The 21706-nt window shown below is 39.6% G+C and overlaps 3 protein-coding genes across 10 annotated transcripts in view; 2 read left to right on the top strand and 1 right to left on the bottom strand.

Annotated features, from left to right (window-relative positions):
* VPS35L (VPS35 endosomal protein sorting factor like) overlaps window positions 1-13710 on the top strand; it is a 63288-nt gene extending 49578 nt beyond the window's left edge. For 3 of the 7 annotated variants that reach the window (XM_026083133.1, XM_026083134.1, XM_026083132.1), the window contains 5 exons: window positions 610-749; window positions 3231-3396; window positions 5297-5415; window positions 12036-12182; window positions 12941-13710. In XM_026083133.1, the coding sequence (XP_025938918.1) occupies window positions 610-749; window positions 3231-3396; window positions 5297-5415; window positions 12036-12182; window positions 12941-13039 (671 nt within the window). In that variant the 3' untranslated portion in view covers window positions 13040-13710. The other 4 variants (XM_026083135.1, XR_003256243.1, XM_026083136.1 and 1 more) reach the window with 4 other exon arrangements.
* Window positions 13711-13807: 97 nt separating this feature from the next.
* IQCK (IQ motif containing K) overlaps window positions 13808-21706 on the top strand; it is a 60400-nt gene continuing 52501 nt past the window's right edge. The window contains exons 1-2 of the mRNA XM_026083141.1: window positions 13808-14449; window positions 20003-20127. The gene's annotated coding sequence lies outside the window, so the exon portion shown is untranslated. The remainder of the gene's footprint in view (window positions 14450-20002; window positions 20128-21706) is intronic.
* KNOP1 (lysine rich nucleolar protein 1) overlaps window positions 16514-21706 on the bottom strand; it is a 10839-nt gene continuing 5646 nt past the window's right edge. For both annotated transcript variants that reach the window (XM_026083138.1, XM_026083139.1), the window contains exons 3-5: window positions 20271-20339; window positions 19685-19762; window positions 16514-17319 (exon numbers count right to left, since the gene is read on the bottom strand). In XM_026083138.1, coding sequence (XP_025938923.1) covers window positions 17008-17319; window positions 19685-19762; window positions 20271-20339 — 459 coding nt within the window. In that variant the 3' untranslated portion in view covers window positions 16514-17007. The remainder of the gene's footprint in view (window positions 17320-19684; window positions 19763-20270; window positions 20340-21706) is intronic.

The following is a 21706-nucleotide window of genomic DNA, read 5'->3' as shown; positions in this document are numbered from 1 at the left end:
TTAGCAAATTTGCTTGGAGTCTTATGTGTTCAAATGAGTATTTCCAGAGCAAGTCGTGCTCCTGGAAATGACCCTGCATACTGTCAGTGGTATCTCCATCCCTACCTAACACATCTTGTCTTTCACCAGGAATTTTTTTTCTCTTTGCTGTAATTTGACTACTTAGCCTCAGTCTCTGTTCTTGTAAAATAAAGATGAGTCTAGTATTAATTCTAAAAGACGCTTTGAAGTGTAAACAACTTGAATGGGATACTTAGATATTTTGAGAAGTAGCCAAAAAAAGCGTAAAAGAATGTTCCTATTGGAAGTTTTTGTGTTGCCATATAGGAAGGCTTCTAAAGTAAAGCCAAAATATTGTTGTTTTGGTTGTGGTTATTAAACAACTGAAAAATAGATGTTCTAATGTTATTTTTGTAGGATTAGAGAGAGGCATAATAAAGAATTATGAAAAATCTCTTAAGAGCTATTTTGCCAAGGTCGTAAATGCGGTTACGCATACATTCATTTCCTGTGGTCTATTTGAAACGAACACTAGCCAATAACTATATCACAGGCATGACTGCCATAGAAATTGGAGTGATAATACAGCAACTATATTTTATTTTGCAGCTGATGCTTTTTTCAAAGCTGCAGTGAGCCTTGTTCCTGAAGTGCCAAAAATGATCAATATAGATGGAAAGATGCGACCTTCTGATTCATTCCTCCTGGAATTCCTCTGTAATTTTTTTTCCACATTATTAGTCGTTCCGGTAAGTTGTGTACGTGAGTAGCCCTCAGGGTAGCAAATTTATATTTGGCTTTTCTGTTTCAAGAGTAGACCTGCTTTAATTTGAACTTTCCTTGGGTTTTCTTATGTACCTGCTGTTTTGCATCTAACAATGGTAATACTCTTTATCATACAGTGAGGCAACAATGTCAGAAGTTCCTTGAGCATTACTCAGTCTGGGGAATGCTGCCTCACAATCTCAGCAAAGGAGTGCTGCACACCGAAACCAAAAGCCTGTTAACAGATAGCCTCTACTGAATCAAACACTCCATTTCATAGTCATCAAAAACTGCCTTGCCAGAAATATGAAGACTCCAGGGTTGGTAGCAGGAATGTCCCAGTAGTGGTTATGGACTGTGCAGGAAGTTTGTGATAGAATAGGGACTTGAACTGGAATCCTTTTGTCCCTCAGCTTAGCATTCTGAAACGTCCATGCTGTCGCAAGAGTAAAATAAAATATTTTGCTGATAGTGTCATCTTGAAAAGGATATTGCAGTCAAGTTGCAGTTGATCAGCTAAATCCATGTGGCTGTCCTCATGCAAGCTCTTAGCCGCCAGAGGTACAAGGTAATGCATTTCTATGGTATAGTTTTATGTTATAATTAATCCAATGTAATTGAGGGCTATCATGAAGGGAGCTTGTCCTGCTCCTGCCCATGAGCTGATGTAATGGAAAACAGCTGTGTATTTTTGGGAGTGGGAGATGCAGTGGTTTAGTTTTCCATCAGCAAGCTGAACCAATTTGCTCGCTGGCTGCAGAATCCCGAGCCGCAGTGCCAAGTGGGGCGGCAGGGCAAGTGCTCAGAGGCGGAGAGCGAGTACTGCCTCTCCCCGCAGCACCCTGCAGCTAACTGGATTTGGGGTAGTGTGAAACCTCATCATCATTTACCTGTGTAAAAATTATTTGCCATTTAATAGATCCTTGCCAGAAAAGCAATATTTATGCTGAGCATTAATAAAATTTAATATCTGAGGAGGGGAAAAAATATAAAGCTTTCATGTTCAACAGTTTCATTGTTATGGGTTGCTTAATCTGAAAGGATTAATTTTTCAGTGAAAATAAAACTTAGAAGATGTGTTTGGGCATAACCTTCCTCTTCTCATGGATATTTTACAAAATATTACAGTTCTATGTCCTTCCAATTTTTAACCAATTATCAAGTTTAAATGCAGGTAGGTGTTACTTCCCTTTGTATATTTTTCAACTACCACTGAAAGATGAGGAAAAAACATAAACTAATCTGAAAGATCTGAGATAAAGCTTTCATAAGGAAGGTATTTTGTTGACCTTACACAGAGGCCTCTGACTCACAAGACTGCACTTGGTGAAAACCTGACACTTGAAGATTTTACCTCCCTCTGTTAACAGTTCTGTCGCTCTGCGAGAGGATTCTGCTTTCCTGGCAAGGGTCGGCTTAGTGTCGTGGCTTTTCGAGGGGGGGGGTTGGTTTTTATCCTTCCTTCCTCTTTGGCTAGGTTTGGAGAAGCAGCACAGTTTTGCCATGTGAATCTTCATAATTAGACCAGCGTACTCCCCTTTTTCCTGTGGAAGGGGGTCTCCTGCGCCCTGCCTTTCCAGCAGCACGCAGGCGCTGCGTTGTCAGAGGGGAACGGCTGGTTGCCAGTGTGGTGTGTCGTCGCTCTCCGCTGGCTGTAGAAGTGGGACCTTGAAGGCAGGACATGTCAGAATTGGATGCTCCTCAGAGAAATGGTTCAGATCAGATGATTGATGGAGGACAGATCCAACCTGTCAGATATGTAAATGCAGAAGAATTTGCAAGGAGATGCCGACATGCAGAAATCGGCTTCCGTAGTTCGTTCTCCCCTCTTCCTTTACAAGAAAGATAATCAGAAGGAAACTTCCGCAGCAGACTGTGATTTGTCTTACAAATGTTGGCATCGCTGCACCAACTGCCAGCTTGAAATAAGCTGGGCGCAGTATTAAAACTGCTTGCAAAAACTCATGGCTTATGTAAAGCAGATGCCTTTATAATTATATTCCTTTCATAAGAAAAGATTGTTGATTGTCTGTAACTTTGACTTCCTGCTGTAGGTGTTCTCCTGAAACTTGTAATTACATGAGTAATATACTTGTTTCTGTAGCTTACAGAAATTATTTGAATAAAAAATTCTCTATAGTGTGTGTAATTTTAGAGGCTTAGCTGTTAAGAAGCTGACAATTACTTTTGTATTACTCCCCCTCTGACTAGAAAACAAAGCATTTCAGAGTTTGTCTACTGAGGCTGCCTAGATCCAGTTTGTGATTACAGGCCAAACAGATATTTTAGAAGAAAACTATAACGTGTTTTTAAAAGGGTTTACTGGAAGCATGCTGCAGAAAAGTAATTGTCAGCTTTAATTATATTGTAGCTTTTGCTGTGATAGAGCTGGTACTGCGACTGAAAAAAACTCTTACAAACCCTAATAATCCTGGTTTTTATTTCTTTTGACCTGTTTTCTGTAGGACCATCCAGAACAAGGAGTATTGTTTCTTGTGCGAGGACTACTAAATGTGATCCAGGATTATACTTGGGAGGATAACAGTGATGACAAAATCCGGATTTATACCAATGTTTTGCATCTGCTGTCTGCAATGACTCAAGAAACATATATCTACCATGTAGATAAAGGTAGTATGTAATGGTGATCCTGTGTTTGGATCCTGTCTTCCACTGTGCAATTTGTGGTATTGCATCACAGCTGAATCTAGTTAATGAAGACAATGGTAGTCAAACTTACACAGTGGATTATTTTCCTCTCCAGGTCTATGTATTCTGATTTAAAATAGTCGCAGGAGTTGGCTGCCAAGCAGATACACAATCTATTCTTGAAGTAAATCTGTGAGGAGTGGTTTAATTAGCTTGTTCGTGGTGTTGTTGATGCAGATACTTAGGACTATAGGCTTTTCAAGTGAATATCAGAACTTCATGCTATATGTACAGAGGGGGTTTCTTTTAGTCTAAATTATCAATTTGGTTTATGCCTACTTTTATTGCTTTATGTGCGTATATTAACAATTCTGATTCTCAGAATATAAAGCCCAGTTTTCATTAAGTGATGTATTGCCTGCTTTGAAGGCAGGTTTTCAGTTTTGGAAATTGTGGTAGTATCTTTAAAAAAATCTTCAGAATAGCGCCCCCCCCCCCCCCCCGAAGAAAGTTGTACAGATTTTGCATTTTATAAAATGGCTGTAGTCTTGGTAAGAACATAGTATTTTGATTGCTTGAGAATTTGGGGGTTTGCCTCTTGATCATAGAGGGTTCACTGAGTTAAGATAGAATCAAGATTTTTTAAAGCATGCTGACAAGATTAGCCAGTCTGAGAGGACCTAACACAAGCTAGTTTCCTTTTTTCTTTTAGTCGTGCAGGTCTTTCAAAAGAAGGCAGGCTAAAATACATTTTGCGTTCACTCTTCTGGTGAATAGTCTGTCAGAGTTACCAGCCATGACAAGAGGGTCTCTCGCAGTTAGCAACCTAGAAAATAGTTGTCAGTTGAACCACTAGTCTAAAGTAAAGATCTACTTGTTCAAATTCTCTAAGGAAATGTGGTTTGGATTCTTTCCTTTTAATGAGTAAAATAACGACGTAACCCCAAGATACAAGTTAGTTTTAAATGCTTGAAGTCTGGTGGGATATTCAAATGGAAGTGATGGGGAAGTATAAATTAGTAATTTTTCCTCCGTAGCTGGGCAATGGTTTTCTTTTATAGATGGACCATGTACCTTAACTACTTAAAATGAAGTTTACTTGGGAAAAGGGGATCACTTTTTCTCTTATGTTCTATTGTTTACTTAGAATACACTTAAATTTATAAATTTCTTGTAACTTTCTTCTTAGAAAAATGTTATTGAAATGGACATGCATGTATGGTGTTTAAAAAAAAAAACCCACAAAACCGTAAAAAACAGTATAAGTAAGTGAGGCCAAAACACTTATTTAAAATTGTGGTTAAATAAACTCTAAAAACTTCAACAGCTCTCTCCTTCCAAAAAATCTTTCAAGGTCTCTGAAATTGAAAATATACTTTCTGAATTTGTCTCTCCATGTCTTTGAGATAATCAGGGTTTTATTTTAGAAAAAATATATATATTTTTTTATAATGCATTTTCCTTTGAAAATCTGTTACACTGTGTGAAATATATTAACTGTTTGGCCCAGTGCTGCTCCCACTGAAGATGGTGGCCAAACTCTTCTAGGGTTATGGGATCTAGGAGTCTGTCTCTATGGAAAGTGCAGAAATTGGCACAGTGTGTTGCTTTGCATTTGCAGATATTTATGAGCCTGGCTGTATCTCCAGTAACACAGGACAGGCTTTGATAAGCTACAAGATGCTTTTTGGTTTTATGTTCCTAAAATCAAGAAGACATAGTAGACAGCCAAGTGGTACACGCTTAAGCAAGATTGTTTTGTGTGTGTTGGGAGAAAGTTATTTTATAACTTTCAAATCTGGTCTGCTACAAATCGCTGGTGTTTTTAGTAACAAATGGATGTGTAGCTTTAGCCAGACCTAAGCTTGAATTTTCTCTGCAGTTGATTCCAATGATACCCTGTATGGTGGAGACTCCAAGTTCCTGGCTGAAATTAATAAACTGTGTGAAACGGTGATAGCACAGATCCTGGATCATCTCAAAACCCTTGGAAAAGAAGAGGTATGTCCTTATTCAACTTGATTCAATGCAGAAGCAAAATGTCTTCAGAGTTAAATAAATGGACCTTCTTCTTGACCTGGCATTGGCCTTTTAGAAAGCTCTGGGAACTTTACGAGAGGGAATTAGGTAGTTTCACTTGCTTAAAAAATGGAGTTGATCATATAGTCTGGCCTGTGGTGGAAAGACTTAATGATGTGAAAGAGATCATTTATCATTTATAATGTATTTTTAAGGTACGGGCTCAAGTTAATTGCTGAGGTGCGTGCTGTACATGGCCAGTCAGTGCCTGGACAGTACTGGAGGCGGCTCTGGTGCACGTTATTATATCGTTTCGGAAGGTGCATCAGAGGATGTATTTTTGCTGCAGAGCAGAATGGTGATTGCAGAGCAGCATAGTAAGGTTAGAGTTAGCTTTAAATTAACCAGCTTGAGTCCTAGTGCAGTCTGACTATGGAAGCGTAAAGCTCAGTGTGGGATAACTTTTTCTTTTGAAGGTCTTTCTGTCTATAATGAGCTCCTTGGTGCTGTTGCTGGACTGCAATTATTGACCTAAGCTAAAGAATTTGGGGTAGTGCCACAGTCACTCCTTTGACTGTGATATTGTTATACCTAAAACCTGCTGCATGTCTTCTGTTGTTATTCCTTCTGGCTGTTGCTTTTCTCTCTCCATAAATAATTACTTATTTTTTCCTTGGTGCCAGTGTCTTTGAAGTTTTGAATCCCAGACACTAGGATGAATTCAGGAGAGAGGTGCAGAGAGAGGGAAAAGGTATCCTGGCTTTACCCTGTTTTTAGTGCAGGGTTATATTAGATAAAGAAAAATCTTTGCAGTTTATTGGATTTCTTGATTGAAGTTCAGAGGATCTGAAAGATCAAATACAGCTCAATGTATTGTGTGTGAGAGGCAGGGGACTAATGTTTTCCGTATTACTGAAATCATGAGAACATGCTGTTCTGGTAATGTATCTGTTTCCGACATTCAGACCCTCAGCAACTTTCTAATTACCACTAATAAACTATTGCATATTGATAGAAATCTTGTGGCTTGTAGACTGGAGTGGGAGGGTGAGGGACTGATAATTTGATAAAAAAGGAAGTGGAACTTCTTTGATAGGCTGTTTGGACAGGAGCCTATAATGTTTACCTCTACAGAATGTATTAACTGATACACATTTGGGGACCACTATGCAAATTTAGCTTTTTCTTTGCTTTTGCTATCCTCCTTAAGCTAATTTAGAGTTTCAAGATGAATAAATCCTCTGCTCAGATGCCTCCACATCATTGTATGCATCACCACAGTGAATGGCGGTTCTTTTTCAGGACAATAACAGCAGAAAACCAACACCCTGCACAACAAAGGATGCCCAAGCAAGTTTTGACTGGAGATCTTTAACAGAGCTTGGCAGGACTTTGGGTTGTACATTAGTTTTTTTGTATCTAACTCTTACATGGAGTATGTGGGTGAGATGGAGTATGTAGGGCTTGAAATCTGTAGTTTCTGAAAGGATTTTTTTTTCTTAATACTTTGACTAGTAAAAGATGCTGTATTATTTCACTGAAGCAGTTACATAGAAAACTTGGTTTAAAGCTAAATGATGTGAATGTAGATCCTTGCCCTGCCTTTGTCACTATGACTTTGGATTTACTGCCCTGTCCATCCTCATTTACATATGAGGTTTATTTATTTTGCTTTCTTCTGTGAAAGTCTGAGAGATTACAGTGTGTTGTGTAAGAACAAAGACTTTTTAAGGAAGCTGTTGTTGCTAAGGAAATAGAGGTGATGGGAATGTTGTTGAAATTGCATCCATTTGTGCTCAAGTAAAGCCTAGCATAAAATCACCCTGATATTTGGATTGCTTTTATTGTTGGCAACCTTTTATTATTTGTCTACTTGGCTGCTCGTTTACATGAACAAGCCTCTGATGATGCTGGGTGTTTTGGTTAATTTCATTTAAAAGTAATAAAGGAAAATAATTTTTTTCTCATAATAAAATGCTTTCACCAGAATTGCAGTTTGGAAGAGAATAATGCATCTTATGTTAACACAGTGTGATCTTTTAGCATTATTAAAGAACGCTTCATTTGTGAGATGTTACAATGTTTAAACTGAAATTTTAACTTCTGGGCAGCTCTGTAATGTTCAAGCTGTTTCTGGTCATGAGAGTATGTATCAGTGGTTCCTTTTTCTGCCTTTGTGTGGGTGGAAGACTAGTCTTATACTCCAGGTTTCTTAGAAATGTAAATACCTGCTCCTTGCTACTCAGTGATAAATGTCTTCAGCGTGCTGTGTTAGAATGGCAGTTGTTCCTTGCACTGGACTTTTTATAGCAACTATTGGGAATGGTGCAGTAGCAAGCAATCCCTGGGTGTGCAGCTTGCCTACTGATGGCTCAGCAAGGTGGGTGCATTGCAGTGAGGAACTATAACTAGCTAGTGCATGTCAACTCCAGTTCCTTGTCCGAGAGTTGCAGGGTCCTAGCTGCCAAACCAATCCTTTCATTATGCCATTGTCTCTGGCATGATGGTGGAGTTTAAAGACTAGAAATAGTTTGATTGGGACCATTATTCTGTCTCTGCATGCTTGTAAGATAGTTGACAAATGGTAGAAACCAAAATTAATAAATTGATTATGATTCTACTAATGGCCTACAGCAAGATTACAGAGTATGCCTTTGAAAAGGATGGTCTTGTCCTCCATGAACTGCCAGTTCCACATGGAGAACATCTTTGTTGGATGAATTTTATAGAGAAAGATAATGTTATCAGTGCTATGAATACTGAAAAAATTAAAAATAGCTTAAGGATTTTGAAATAGAAAAGAACCTCTCATGGTGCCAATTTAGAGCTAGGAATAAAATCTGTTAGCTTGTCTTACCCGAAAGGTGAGTTTGTGCACTCTGAGCCAGCAGGAGTTCCCACCTGGCCTCTGTCTGAGTACTCTAGGGAGAGGTTCTGTAAGTATAGTATCTACAGCAAAGCACTTTCTCCTCTGGTCATCTCAGTGTGCTGGAGAAGTGAAGTAGGGGAACATACCCTCATGGGTGGTGCACGAGCTCCCAGCTTGGTTGTTGGTGCTTTCTCTTCCGAAATCGGTATTTGCTTTATGATGCATGAACTTGTATCAACTATCATTTGTCCTAGGCATTCATTTATCGCACATCAGGACAGTTGTGTAATGAGAGAGTTTATTACAGACCTGAACCTTGTCTGCTGAATGCAGCTAATGATCTTTCCCACTGAACTAACAGATGTTAAAAGTTTCCAAAAGGGCTCCACATGAGAGCTTTTAAGGAAAGGAAAAGCTGCCTGTCGTGGCCTTATTTAGGTATGTCTGGGTTTGGGTCACAAGGACATCACCACAAGCATTACAGTATTGCAGGAATTAATTTCAAGCTAGATAGTTCAGGTAATACTAGCAGACAGATGCTATAGCAGTGTGGAGACTCTGCCTAGACTGTCATATTTAGTACTTGAGGAAGCTTTTGCAGCCCATGCTGAGCTCTAGGCTGCAATGGATGGACTTCTAACAAGTATCTGAGCCAGTTATTTTAAAGCTATATGTGGGGGTGCCTGCGGGCTAGACGCACCTTCAGAGGAAGTGACGTACCTGAATGCACAAATGCTTTTCTAACATAAATCTCAAGTATCCTTATGTCCTAGATGTCTGGCAAAATTCATGGAAAGGCAGGAATGAATATTTGGATTGCTAGCCAGAATTTCATGAGGTACAAAGTACATGGTCCACTGTATACGAGAGTCCATTTTTCTCTGTTATGCTGCATGAAATTAGGTCGTTGTTCTGCGCTTTGATGGAGGGGATAGGACACAAGGGATGTAACATTTAATCCCAGAACACGTGACCTTGTAGTTTGTATTTTATTTCATTGTCATCTGTTATTCCAAAGGTTATGGAAAACATGCTGCCAAGAAAGCAGGCAATTCTTTTTGGTGTGGGAATTTAGTCCCATGATGTACGTGGTTGCCAAATAGTTGGTCTGTTCCTTTCTATTTGCTGCCTGTAAATACATCCTGTGAGTTGGAGTGTCACCCACAGTGCAGGCTCAGCTGTGTCAGCAGACTTGGCAGCCCGCTGGCATGGGTTTCTCACTTGGTTTGAGGTCAGTACCACATTGCACAAACATTCCTGTTCATCAACATGTGAAGTCCTGTCCAGCTCCTTTTGTTAATTTTTAGACGTAGTGGGATTTGCTGCATACCTGAGCTTCTCTCTCTTCACTTTGCACCGTGTAACAGGTTGTTACCCAGAGAGGTTGTGGAGTCTTCTTCCTTGGAGATATGCTAAAGCTGTCTGGACACAATCCTGGGCAACGTGCTCTAGGTGACCCTACCTGAGCAGAGGGGTTGGACTAGGTGAACTCCAGAGGTCCCTTCCAACCTCAACCATTCTGTGATTCTGCAATGAGAGCCAAAATCCCGTCTGTGACTGTTAAACCTTCCTCAATACACCGAGAGTTAGTATGTGCATCCCAGTCTTCCAGTTCTCTTTAATGTGTTTCTAGATCCTCTTTGAAGTATGGCCCTTTTTGAAGTACGTATGTTTCAAATCAGTTGAAATACCATCCGTATTTTAAAAAATTGATTGCATATTTGCATAAATATTGCCTGGAAAACCTCGCTAGTGATATTCAGACTCCTGAGTACTGCGGTTTTTGCATTCTGCCCTATAATATAACTGTCCCACTTCTTAAGGGGAAAACTTCAAGCGACTTCTGGGAACCTCTTTGAAGTTTGTATTCAGTGGAAGATGAACAGGCATTAGATGGTTGGGGAAAAAACGAAAAACAAATGGGTGACACCTCATTTTGCTAATCCAGGCTGCGTGGCGATGGGGCAGGAGGGGGCTATATGCTTTGTGAATAACATGACAAAACACAGGCTAATAGGCTGTATACTCTCTATTTTTTTTCCCCTAAGGATGTTAGTCCTACAAGAGAAATATCGTAGTATTTAAGCATTGACAACTACTCTTTCCATTGTATGTCTTTGAGAAGCATTTCTGCTCTTCGTGTTAGCATTGCTGGGCTTGACTGTATTTCTCTATCTGGTAGGGAGTACAGTTCAACCCTGGATAAAATAATGGTTGTAGTTTCAGCCTGTAAACAGGTTTTGGAGCCACTGGGATGAAAATTGCTAGAATATCTAACTATTACAGGAAGAACTTCTGTCTTGGTAGTTCCATGTAATTAATTTAGCTCTTAGAGAACTTTTTGTGGGGCCTTAAGCAGCCTTGGGCACTGCATTTGTGTGTGTGCAACAGCTGTGTCACAGCTCTGCATGCACAAATTGACTGTGTGGCTCACGTGATCTGGGGCATGCTATGTCCTCTTTTCCAGCTAGCCAGTTCTTTAATAGCTTTCTCGTCTTTCATATTTATTTGGAGGACTGATAGTTTGGTTTGTGCCATTTCTTTGATTAATAGCATCTGACCTGTCTTCTATTGGCAGTGAGAAGTGGAACTAATTTACTTCCCATCCCTTAGGGAAAGGGCAGAGGCTGTGTGGCTGCGTTTGTATTGTGTCAGGAGAGCACAGTGCTCCCTGTGCTCTCCTTACCCTACCTCCTCCTCATTCTCCCCGTAACTCTGTACCTGAATGCTGTATATTGGCTACAGCTAACATACGTTGAACTTAAAAGGCTGAAGTGAAGCGTTAAATTCATTAATCAGGGTGGTGAGCTCGATTCTAACTACTCTGTTGCTGTTGTTTCGGGATAAGAGGGAGCTCTGCTTTTAGCAGTGGTCTGTCTTGAGCAAAAAACAGAGCACAGCTGCAGCTAGGTGGTGTAAACGTAGTGTGTCTCGGATACATCTAATAATAATTTGTCCTTTTAGCCTTTTTAAGCTTATTTGAATAGGAATGGGCAAAAGAGGCAGTAGAACTACTACCTTTATAGATCTGCAATAGTATCTTGATTGCTTCTGGTTTCCACTCGCAGCAAATCTGGGTGGTAGCACCCCTTAAGCTTAGTGCAGGATTGTCCGAGCCCCAGAACAAGTCCGTAGAGGTTGAAGGGGATGGTGCTCATCCACAGTAGGTTGCCATGAAGGAGGGGGTCCTCCCAAGGTCTCTCCTCAGCAATTTTAGGGAGGGTAACTGCGAATGTGGTGCAAGTATGTTGGTGTCGCTCAGGTCTCAGTGAAAGAATAGCAGTGAAAATCTGTCATCAGAAATAAAAGTAGAAATAATTTGTATGACTGCTGGACTTGCAGTCATCTAATGATCATGGTATCTAGAAATTTAAAGCCATGCTGATCTGAGGTAAGTGCAAGGTTGGCTGGTGGGAGAGTGATTTCTATGCAACAGTAAGGAGTCATGAGGGTGTTTTTTTGTTTCTGTAAGCTACGTAGTAGTATGTTGTGCCAAAGTGATATGAGATACAGAAGTCAGGGATTATTTTGATTTGCAGCAACTTAGGTTAGTTCAAAGTGGACTCATGAATATCACTTCTTGTGCTCATATCCTTGTAGCTACAATAATTGATAGATGTGTATTACAGAAGAACTGCTGCCCCTTGCACTTTTCTGAGCTCCTGGACTCTTAGATTATGCCAGGTATTTTAGGATGACTGCATAATAATATGAGTATTTTTTTTCATTATAGACTCTGAAGCGACAGAGCCAGTTAGCGCTCTATTTCTTTAACACTATTTTAGCTCATGGAGATCTACGAAACAACAAACTAAACCAGCTTTCAGTCAATCTCTGGAACCTTGCTCAGAAACATGGCTTTGCTGACACCAAGACCATGGTAAGGAAAACTGATAATGCAGAGAAATCTTAGTTCTTAAGATCTCTCCCACTGCCCCTCCATTTGGGAAAAGGTAAAATTATTTGCTTGATTTAAATAAACCTGACCCCCTTACAAGTTGTTCTCTTTAAAAAATATATATATATTTTGAATGGAGTAAAAAAAATCTGATACCTCAGTAAATTACAATAGCATTTTCATGAGGGAGGAGAGAAAACTGGCAATTTTGCTTTGAAGTCTGTTCAGAATAAAAATAATTGGTGGCCTTTTGCATGCTGAGCACTGAATAAGATGGGATGGAAGTTCACCTGGTCTGCAAGTAGTTCTTGTCAAAAAACAAAACAAAACAAAACAACCCACCTCTCCAGTCTGAGATAATAGCATTTTTAAAATGCTTCTTAATGAATAGGCAACCTCTCTTATTCACACATTAGTTTAAAGAACCTGAAGATGGTGGGTCTTGGAACTTTTTTCAGTACAAAAAACATAAGCTTTAAGAGAAATACAGCATTTTTATTTAGTAGAGGATCTGCATGGTCTGGGCTTGAAAAGTAGATGGTTTTGAGCCTTGCTTAAGGGAGATGTACATGATAGCCAGCTCTGGAGTCAGAAATGCAAATGATTATGTATCCAGTGGAACTGAGGGAAATCAAGAGAGTGTTTACTGAAACACCTTCACACATGGCATAAATGATGGATTCTGAAATGAGAAAAGACAAAGACTAAAAATCTCAAACCATCTTCCTTTTCATACCCAGGTAAAAACACTAGAATACATCAAGAGGCGAAGCAAACAACCTGAAATGAGTCACTTCACAGACTTGGCCCTTCGACTTCCTCTGCAGTCCAGAACCTGATGAATGCTTCTTTTCCAAGGAGATATCTGTCCACAGGGCATGTAGCCAAGGCTGTAAATCACTGACGCTTCTGGTTTTTGACTGGAGCTCAGTGTATTTTCATTTTACTTAGAGCGTGACAGATTTACTTGTACAAAGGTAAAACTGTTCTGAGAGTGCAATAACTTGACCTGAATTTCTGTTTCCAGTTCTGCCATTATATTCTTATTTTAAATGCTAATTTAGATTCAGTAAAAGGTATTTTGAACTTCTGTGGTGGCAAAAGCTTTTCCAAACCTAATCTGATGTCATTTTAGCAACAAAGGAAGATGATCTGCATGGATCAATTCACTGCCTCCAGACTTCATCTCACTTGTAGAATAGTGTCTCGCCTGTGTAAAAATCAGTATCTCAATATAATAATCCTAATAAGTCATCCTTCTACTTGAGATGCTGCCAACATTTGTATGGTCAGTTCCAGTAAAAGAGAAAAATGGCCAAGGTGTTGCTGTTCTGATTTCTGCAGTACATTTTCACAGACATGTTTATGCTTTCACTTTAGTTCAGTGGCGTTTTGTAAAATGGAGGGAATCCTTAAATGCTGTATTTCAAAGGAAAATAGAAACATATTCAAAATATTCCATATTCTCAAAGTGCATTGTATCACTAAATAAAACAGTTAATTCACAGTTCCTCTGTTTGTTCTGGGAGAGTTTCTTTGTATACACAAACTTTTCACTTAATCATTCTGGAATTTAGTTACATCTACTACTGTACTATGAAATAAATTTCACTCTCATTTCTGGCCTGTGATAACCATGCTGAGGGCTTTTCTATTGCTACTTTTGCTTAGTGGTGAGTAGTTTACTGAGCTAAATCCTTGTATGGACATTAAGATACTATTTTGCACAAAAATGCTATTTTAAGGGTAAACAGGGAATCAGTTTTGCTAGGACCATATCTTCAAGGAGTTAGCAGGCTGATGAGCATTAACATGTCACCCAAATTATTAACCTTTCCTTCCTTGTTGCATGTTTTTCTTCTCTTGAGTGCTTACTGAAGCAGAGTACATGTATGTATTTTGTGTTCAGGTTATAAGGGACTGAACTAAGACCCCTTGTAACACAGGATTGTATAGACTATATATGTAAGCAAAGTAAACTATAGGAACACAAGATAATTATGAAGTGGTATCAGCCTGCCACAGAACCTTTCCAGCCTTTAATAAATAGCTATTTTAATTATATTGACTTTCCTTAAATAACTTTGCATAAAGCACCCACTATAGATAGTGAAGTGGCAGTACTGCAAATGTGTTATCATGTCCCCCTTTAATTTAGCTTTCCTTCTTGCTGCAGCCACACAAAACAACTCTCAAGAGCATGTAGATGATTCTTCCTGTTGGGCTTGGAAACCTAGCCCACAAACTGGGTAAGTGAGATTAAACCCTGAGCTCTCTAAACAGGCCAGTGGGTCATAGTAAGCAGCAGTGAGTAAGGTAGATATCCCCCTCTGGGGCAAACGTGCTGCTAAAAACCCAGAGTGGAGCTGTTTCAGATTATGTGCAATGGAAACCCTTACAGCAGGCTTACAAATGTACCAACCTTTCCTCTTCCCCATGTATACAATTTTTGCCTGTTGTCCTTTGAGCACAATACAACTTTACTTTCTTTAGTGATGCAGGACTGCCATGTGAAATGCTATTCCCCATTTTATGTGTTTTTATTAGTGCAAAAGTAGGTCATGACAGGCAGAAAGTGCTAGTTAGTTATCGGGGACAAACTCTAAACATCTAGTTTAGAAGCTAACACAACCACTCTAATAAACTGCTTTTGGCTTTCTTCCATGCTAGAGCAAAATTAATTTTAGTTAAAGCACTCCACTTAAAATAGACCTAATGTTTCTTCTGTATATAGCAAACAGACCAGACCAAGTCTGACTGCTTGAACAAAGCTCTCCCAGATGCCTGCCCTCCCCCCCCAAACTACTCCATTTACAGAGTTTCATCGAGAGCTAGGGGCCAGGCTGTCTGCAGCGCTATCCTCCAGCAACATACTGGTATTTACTATACAACTCCAGAGGGAAAAAAGTCCTTATCTAAAGGCAAGGCTAGAACTAATACCACCTTCAGCGTCTTCATCACAGGCAATGCAAGGAAGACAAGTCCAAGGGCAGGCTCAGTGCATTCTGGGCAACTCCTGAGGGGGAACATTTCCAAGGCTGGTTCTGCAGCAGAAAGCCCTACGTGCTGTTCCTCTCCTCCTAAAGGAAGTCACTAGTTGAAGTTTTCCTACCTGTTTCTTGTATTTATTCAGTGCCAGACAAGTATTTGAGGGCCTGAATTCAGCATTTGTCTTAGAAGAGAAAACAACAGTGTGAGGGGAACATGTACTCCCTTGGCACTGTTTGTTGCACTGCTATCAAAAAGATTCAGGTTCCAGTTGGTGAGACACCTCCACTATCTGAATTTAAGCAAAGCATAGCTGAAGCCAAGAAAGGACTGTGAAGCCAGTCACTCAGTTTTGAGAAGCATTGGCCCAGAAGGAGTCACTCACCTGAGGGAGTGGTGGTTTTAAGTGACACTCTAAAAGGACACAGTTTCTTCAGAGGCAAGCACAGACCCTCCAAGAGGCGGTTCAGCATTTCCATCTCCCCACGTATGGGAATGGATCAATCCACGGTGACTGCTTACACTAGAGCCTCTGCATCATTTTAATTTCCCCTCAGGAGTTGCCCAAAGTGCACTGGAGCCAGCTACTGCTTTGTTAGCACAGGTTCTGCCTGGAGGCAGCTGCTTTCAGGTAGAGCAGCCCCAGGGAGAAGGCTATTGTGGCATTAGAGGTTGCCTTAAAAGAGTAAAAAAGAGGAGGTTAGTAGGCATCATCTTAGCAAGAAAATGAAAGGTAGTTCCACAGAAAAACAAGCAGCTGAATAAGTGGAAGTAGTAACCTGACCAGAGGAAGAGGGACTTACTTAAGGTTTTTTTTCCTCCCTGCCCCTCCCAAGTAGGCCCCTATTCCTACTGCAGGCATAGATGCAAGAGATGTTCACTTCTTTGTCCTGTTTAAGAACTGGAGCTACACTGGAACTTCAGAGAACAGTATCTCCCATAACAAATGGTAGAGCCAATACTAAAATATGACAGTTTTCCACTATCCTTTCATAACTTCAAGCAAGATACTGCTAGACTGTTTTGGACTCCTGAATACATACTGCAAATAAATATGCAACTGCCCTTTTTTTTTGTACTCTTAAAAAAGCCAATGAAAGTGCACTTTATGTGACTGAAAAATCCAAAGGTTAGAAGTTTCATTCAAACTGATTTATAATGAAACCCGTAAGCACCCTGTTAAAATTGTCTTGCCTTCTATAATTCAGAAAATCTAGATCCATATATTTGGTGCTGCTATCCAGAAAGCATTTATCTTCATTTAGCCAGATAAGCACAACTTCTTGAAAATGAAACTGCCGCAGCATAGTAAAATACACAGGATATTCAACAATATTCATTATTGTAACAAATATGCTAATTAAGATTCCACTTTCAGATTAAAAATCCTCCCCTTGTCCAATCTGTAGGCAAACCAGTAGCAGTTCTTTTAAGTAAAAAGCCATCACTGCACCACTCAGTGCAAAAATGTGAAGATTTTACCAAATACTAAATTCCCTTTGAATCATTAATGTCGCTAATTATGAAATCAGCATCATAGAAAAACATTTATCAAGCTGCAGCTTGTTGCAGGCTTTGCCCGTGCGTCTTCAGTCTTTGTTGAAGGCTCTCTCTTGCCTTGTAAAAAGCATTGTAAAGGTTTCAAAAACTTACTGTTCAGCTGAAGACCCAGCTCCACAGACAATGCAGCATCCAATCGAAAACTTGTACTGCAATTACCTCATAAATCAAATTTTTAAACATTTTGTATTTTATTTCAAGTAAAAAAAGCAAAAAAATTTTGCTTGTTGAATTTTAATTCTTTTTATTACTTAAGAGTTTAATCTTCAAGTTTTATAGATCTAGATGAGTATTTGTCTATGTACACTTTTTTGTTGGCAGCAGGTTGGAATCCAAGACCAATTCTTCTGTGTTGCTTCAAGTCCATTGCTTTATCAAATTCCATTTTCAGGGCCTGCTGTAACTTCTCCTCCCCTTCCCTGTTTAGAGCCATGTTCGGTTTGTTTGTAGTCACTGAGAGATCTTGGATAGACACAGAGCCCTTTTTAAAACCCCCCATCAGTCTAAGAAACTTCATTCCTCGGTCAGGACTTTGAAAGGCAGCTGTACTCCACTGGCCAAACTTTGCATCCTGTGAAATAAAACAAAACAAACACTAAAATTAAATAACACCAAGGCTAAGGAGCACAATGTCTGGCTGTGTAGCTTGAGAACAGAATCAGCTACCAAAACTGAGGCAGGACTGGCAGAGCTAGGAAAGAGTCATTCCACTTGCAGTACTTACTGAGGTATGTGATAAAAGGATGACATAACCCTGCAGGAGTGCATCTACATTTCAGTTCATTTAGCCTGGAGACAGGGTTTAATGCAGTTTCAGAATCGCCCTCCCCTCTGTAGAGATCTGACTTTTCTGCTCTCTGGATAGTATTTACCTCAAAGAGCAAGACCTTGCCCAATCATTTCTCTTATTCTAAGACAATTTTCAGACTTAATCATCTGTCTCTGTCACTTCTTAGAGCTACCTTTTCATTTTCCTGCTGTCTAGTTAGGTAGTTGTTGTCTCCAGCAATGTTTTGTTATGTTAGTTTTGGAGACAGCACTCCATCTGGTCCATATGCTTTAAGTAACAATTATGTTCTCATCCCACTAATTACCAATTACATTACAAGGGTGCAAAACTGAAGACACATCCTTAACCAAAAGGATTAAACATAATACTCTTAACCCTCCTGATCCCTCTCAGTTTGCCATTCATTATCTCTGCTCTTCACTGGTTTCTTTGGGCCAGTCCACTCCTTCAGGATTTTTCTTTTGTCTGCACATATCGGTTCCTCTGAGAATACAGGTAATATCTCAAGTAAATCAAAACTCAATCATTTGTGTTTGTGGATAATCCAGAATACATCATATGATTTAGGAAGTTTATGAACTTTTGGCTTACCTAAGAACATGCTTCATTAGCTAAAGATCTTATTTGACTCTTAGGCTAGGAGATAAGTAGTCATTTCTAACTGTTTTTGGCAGGACTGCTACTCCTCTATTTTTTCTTTAAAATTGGGGGTGACATTAATGGAAGAACATTTGATCATTAATTAAAGTGACTGAGCTGACTACATCAAAGGAAAAAAAGTGAATTTAGTGTTGTGTTCATATGAGCCTGAAATCTTTCCAACTGAACAGTTGTAGCTTGCATGAAACAGTCATTCCCCCCTAGACAGCCAACATGACACACAGTATGCTACACAATATTGGAGGCAAGCTGTAGCAGGTTTTCTAAGTTACAAAAATGCAGGGCTAGAGTATCCTTCAATATCACAGGCTAGAATACTTACTATTAAAAGAAAGTCTTCCATGATAATTTAGTATTTTTACCTTACTCAAAGACAAGCTGCTGTAAAAGCCCTGGTCTCTTACACAGGCACATACATACACACCCATTTGTTCTCCCCTTGGAATGGGAGATGGATACCAGCATATATATATATATATATATATTTTTTAAAGTGAACTGCTGGCAATCACTACACAGAGCTTTTGCTGCAGTATTTCCTGCTTACTCTTTGTGAAGTTCATGAATTAGTTTTCATAGCTTCTATTCTTCAGGGTACCAATAACCAGTAACAGTTCCGCATCAAAGAACTGGGATTCCCTGCCAAAGATGTCATTTTTCTCAATGACTTCAGAGCTGGTTAGATAGTTGCAGTTCCAGAGCTCTTGCATAGTCTGCCTCCCACTACACAAATTTACATGAGCTGTTTCTGGCATTTGTCTGAGGTGTATTTCTACTTTCCAGGCATACTGTCAGTGAATAGTTTTGTAGACAACTAAGAACCCTGAATTATTTGTAAAGCTTTCTCTCCTCCCCAATCTCCTTACTCTGCTAAAGGCTACTGCAACAGTTACTGATACGTTACTGTAAACCTGTCAGGACACAGGCTGAGTACAATGCAAATGCAAAGAACAAAGAAACATCTTTCAAAGAGGTGGAGGGGAGATGTAGAAAGTGAAGAGAGGATTGACTGTAGGTATTGCATGCATGCACTGTAAGTTGTCATCCTGTCCATCTTTCCAGTTGCATCCCCACTGCTGAATGTCTGCAAATTCTTTCAGATAACAATACAGATAAAATTCAGTGACAGCTATATCCATGGTCTAGCATTATCTGTATTTCACAATAAGCAGAAAATGTTTTTGTAGCAATTCATCTTGGCTAATTCTCCAGAGCAGCCACAGAAAATGTTGCTTTTCAGGACTGATGATGGGATTTAGAGCTCTGCACAATTCCAACTGCTGTTGTAGTTCACTGGTCTGCTCCCAGACTCTCTTGAGATTGCACTAATTTGTTCTATAGCATGACCTTAAATTTACAATCAGAAGGAAGACTGATGTGCCAAGCCACATACATGATCCGCATACAGAAAAGAGTGCAGTGCATTTTCAGAAAGTAGCTCTGGACACAATATTTTTATCAGATCAAGGTCTCATTTTATACATACCGGTTCCACTTTGGTACTGAAAACCTTAGTTTTGCCAGATTCTCTATCGATTTCTTCTTGCAGAGCTTGCCGTCTCACCTAGCATGCAGAAAAAACAGCAAAAGGGCTTGTCTTCTGTGCATTAATTGACAGTTAATTTAATTCACAGTGAAAACATGAGGGAAGAATAAGATGATTAGATACCTTCTGTATTTTAGAAGAGTAATTAGAAGGTTGCATTTTATCCTTTTATATGCTCAACTCCAGAACTATGCTTTTTGTAGTGGTATTTTAAATGAACATTTGCTGTACCAAATATGTTTAATCCTCTAACTGCAGGTAATAGCTACCCTGAAACTGCCAACAGTGAAGAGAGGCAAACAAAGGCGTATTTAACCTAATCATCCAGTTCAAGCCTTCTGACATTCACTGGAGCTATATATTTTGGACTTAGCCCATGGAAGGTACAGTACCTTTTAAACAGAGCTCTACACAGTGCAATTTTGGCACAGACTAACAAAAAAGCACAACTTCTTTTGTTACAAATTCTATGCATACCTTAGATGCTGAATTGCTTTAAATTTTACAGAATTAGGACAAAGCATACCTTGTCTATATTAATTTCATCACAGTTTCCTTTTTTTTCCTGCACAATAGTTACATCATCCACATGTTCCTGTAAAACAGGAAAAACTTGTATAAATATTATTATCCATTCTGTCTGTTACAATTTACATAGCTATGTCCCCAAGCATAAGAACACTGAGCAATACGGTAGTAGTACTTTTGGGCAAGAAGAAACAGTCAAATCTAAGCTGGAAATGCCAGCTAAACCCATGCATTTCTTTGCAGAGATTTTTCTCCAAGAGGGAGAGATATCCACTGAAGGTTTGCACAACAGAAACCTGGGGAGGCGTCATCCTTTTTTGATAAAAAGCCTAAGGGACTTTTTAAATCTGTATGTTGAAAAGGACCTGCCAATATCATCAGAACACACAGTCAACTCTGCAGGCAAGGTCATTTCAAATTAAACAGTTTTGTAAAGTTAAATTTACATGCAAAATGAGCAGAAAAAGGAGTGAAAGTAAAAAATAAAATAAAATCTGTAATAAGATAATGCCCCCTCTGAATGCACAGAACAAGCTTGATGAAGTATGTGGGTCCCACTGGCCGCTTCCACTACAAGCAGAACAACCAAAGGCAGCTGCATTGTGCTCAGACTGCACAAATGCAGAGTGGATGATGGTCCCCAAGGAGCTTCCAGTCTGGAAAGATAAGGAGTAAGGGGAGAAGCATGATGCATCGTGTCCCCTGCAGTGGCAGCAAACAGTGTGCAAGCACCACGGTTGAGAGGGAGGAGCAAGAAGATGATGTTAGAAACGGAGCAGGTAAGGCAGGAATGGAAGGGGCAGGGTCCGAGAGGAGCCAGTTCCTGGTAACTTCCACAAAATGCAGCACTTCAGCAGCTTTTGCTCCCACTGGCTGGAGTTTCTAGCTCATTGCCCTCAACGCTTCTTTTTCAAATTTTTAATAAGGATAAGATTCTGGGGCCTCCGGTATAACAGGATAAGTAATAAGTTCACGACAGTGGTAAATTGGAGCCATAAGCTTTCAACCAGCCTGGAAAAGGTGGTCAAAAGGAAGATCTATTGATGCAGCTAGCACAATAACCCAAGCATGAGATAACCAAGGAACACTAAGACAAGGAAAAGATTTGTTACATACTGCTGTCAGCAGAAGCTGCTTTTATGTTTTCAAGGGTTTACAGTTTTCTTTAAGCAAAGCCATTAGTGATTTAACTCACTTTCCAAAGCTACCTTCTGTTCACTGATTTTACATACACACAAGTACATCCACCATCAAAAATTAGGAGAAAAAATTCTGTCTGTAATAAAGAGAGCTCATTCTCTTAACTTAAAAAGAAATACCCAATTTACTTCTAGATGACCTGGTAGTGTCTTTTCAGATCTCTTAAAACAAGGGGAAAAACTGTGGTGACAGGATTCTGCGAACAGCTGCAATACGTTTTTTGGTTTTTTTTTT

This window comes from Apteryx rowi, unplaced genomic scaffold (assembly GCF_003343035.1).
Source record: "Apteryx rowi isolate R43461 unplaced genomic scaffold, aptRow1 scaffold_6, whole genome shotgun sequence".
Classification (NCBI taxonomy): domain Eukaryota; kingdom Metazoa; phylum Chordata; class Aves; order Apterygiformes; family Apterygidae; genus Apteryx; species Apteryx rowi.
The sequence above is the reverse complement of the archived record's forward strand: the minus strand, read 5'-3'. Positions and strand labels throughout refer to the sequence as shown.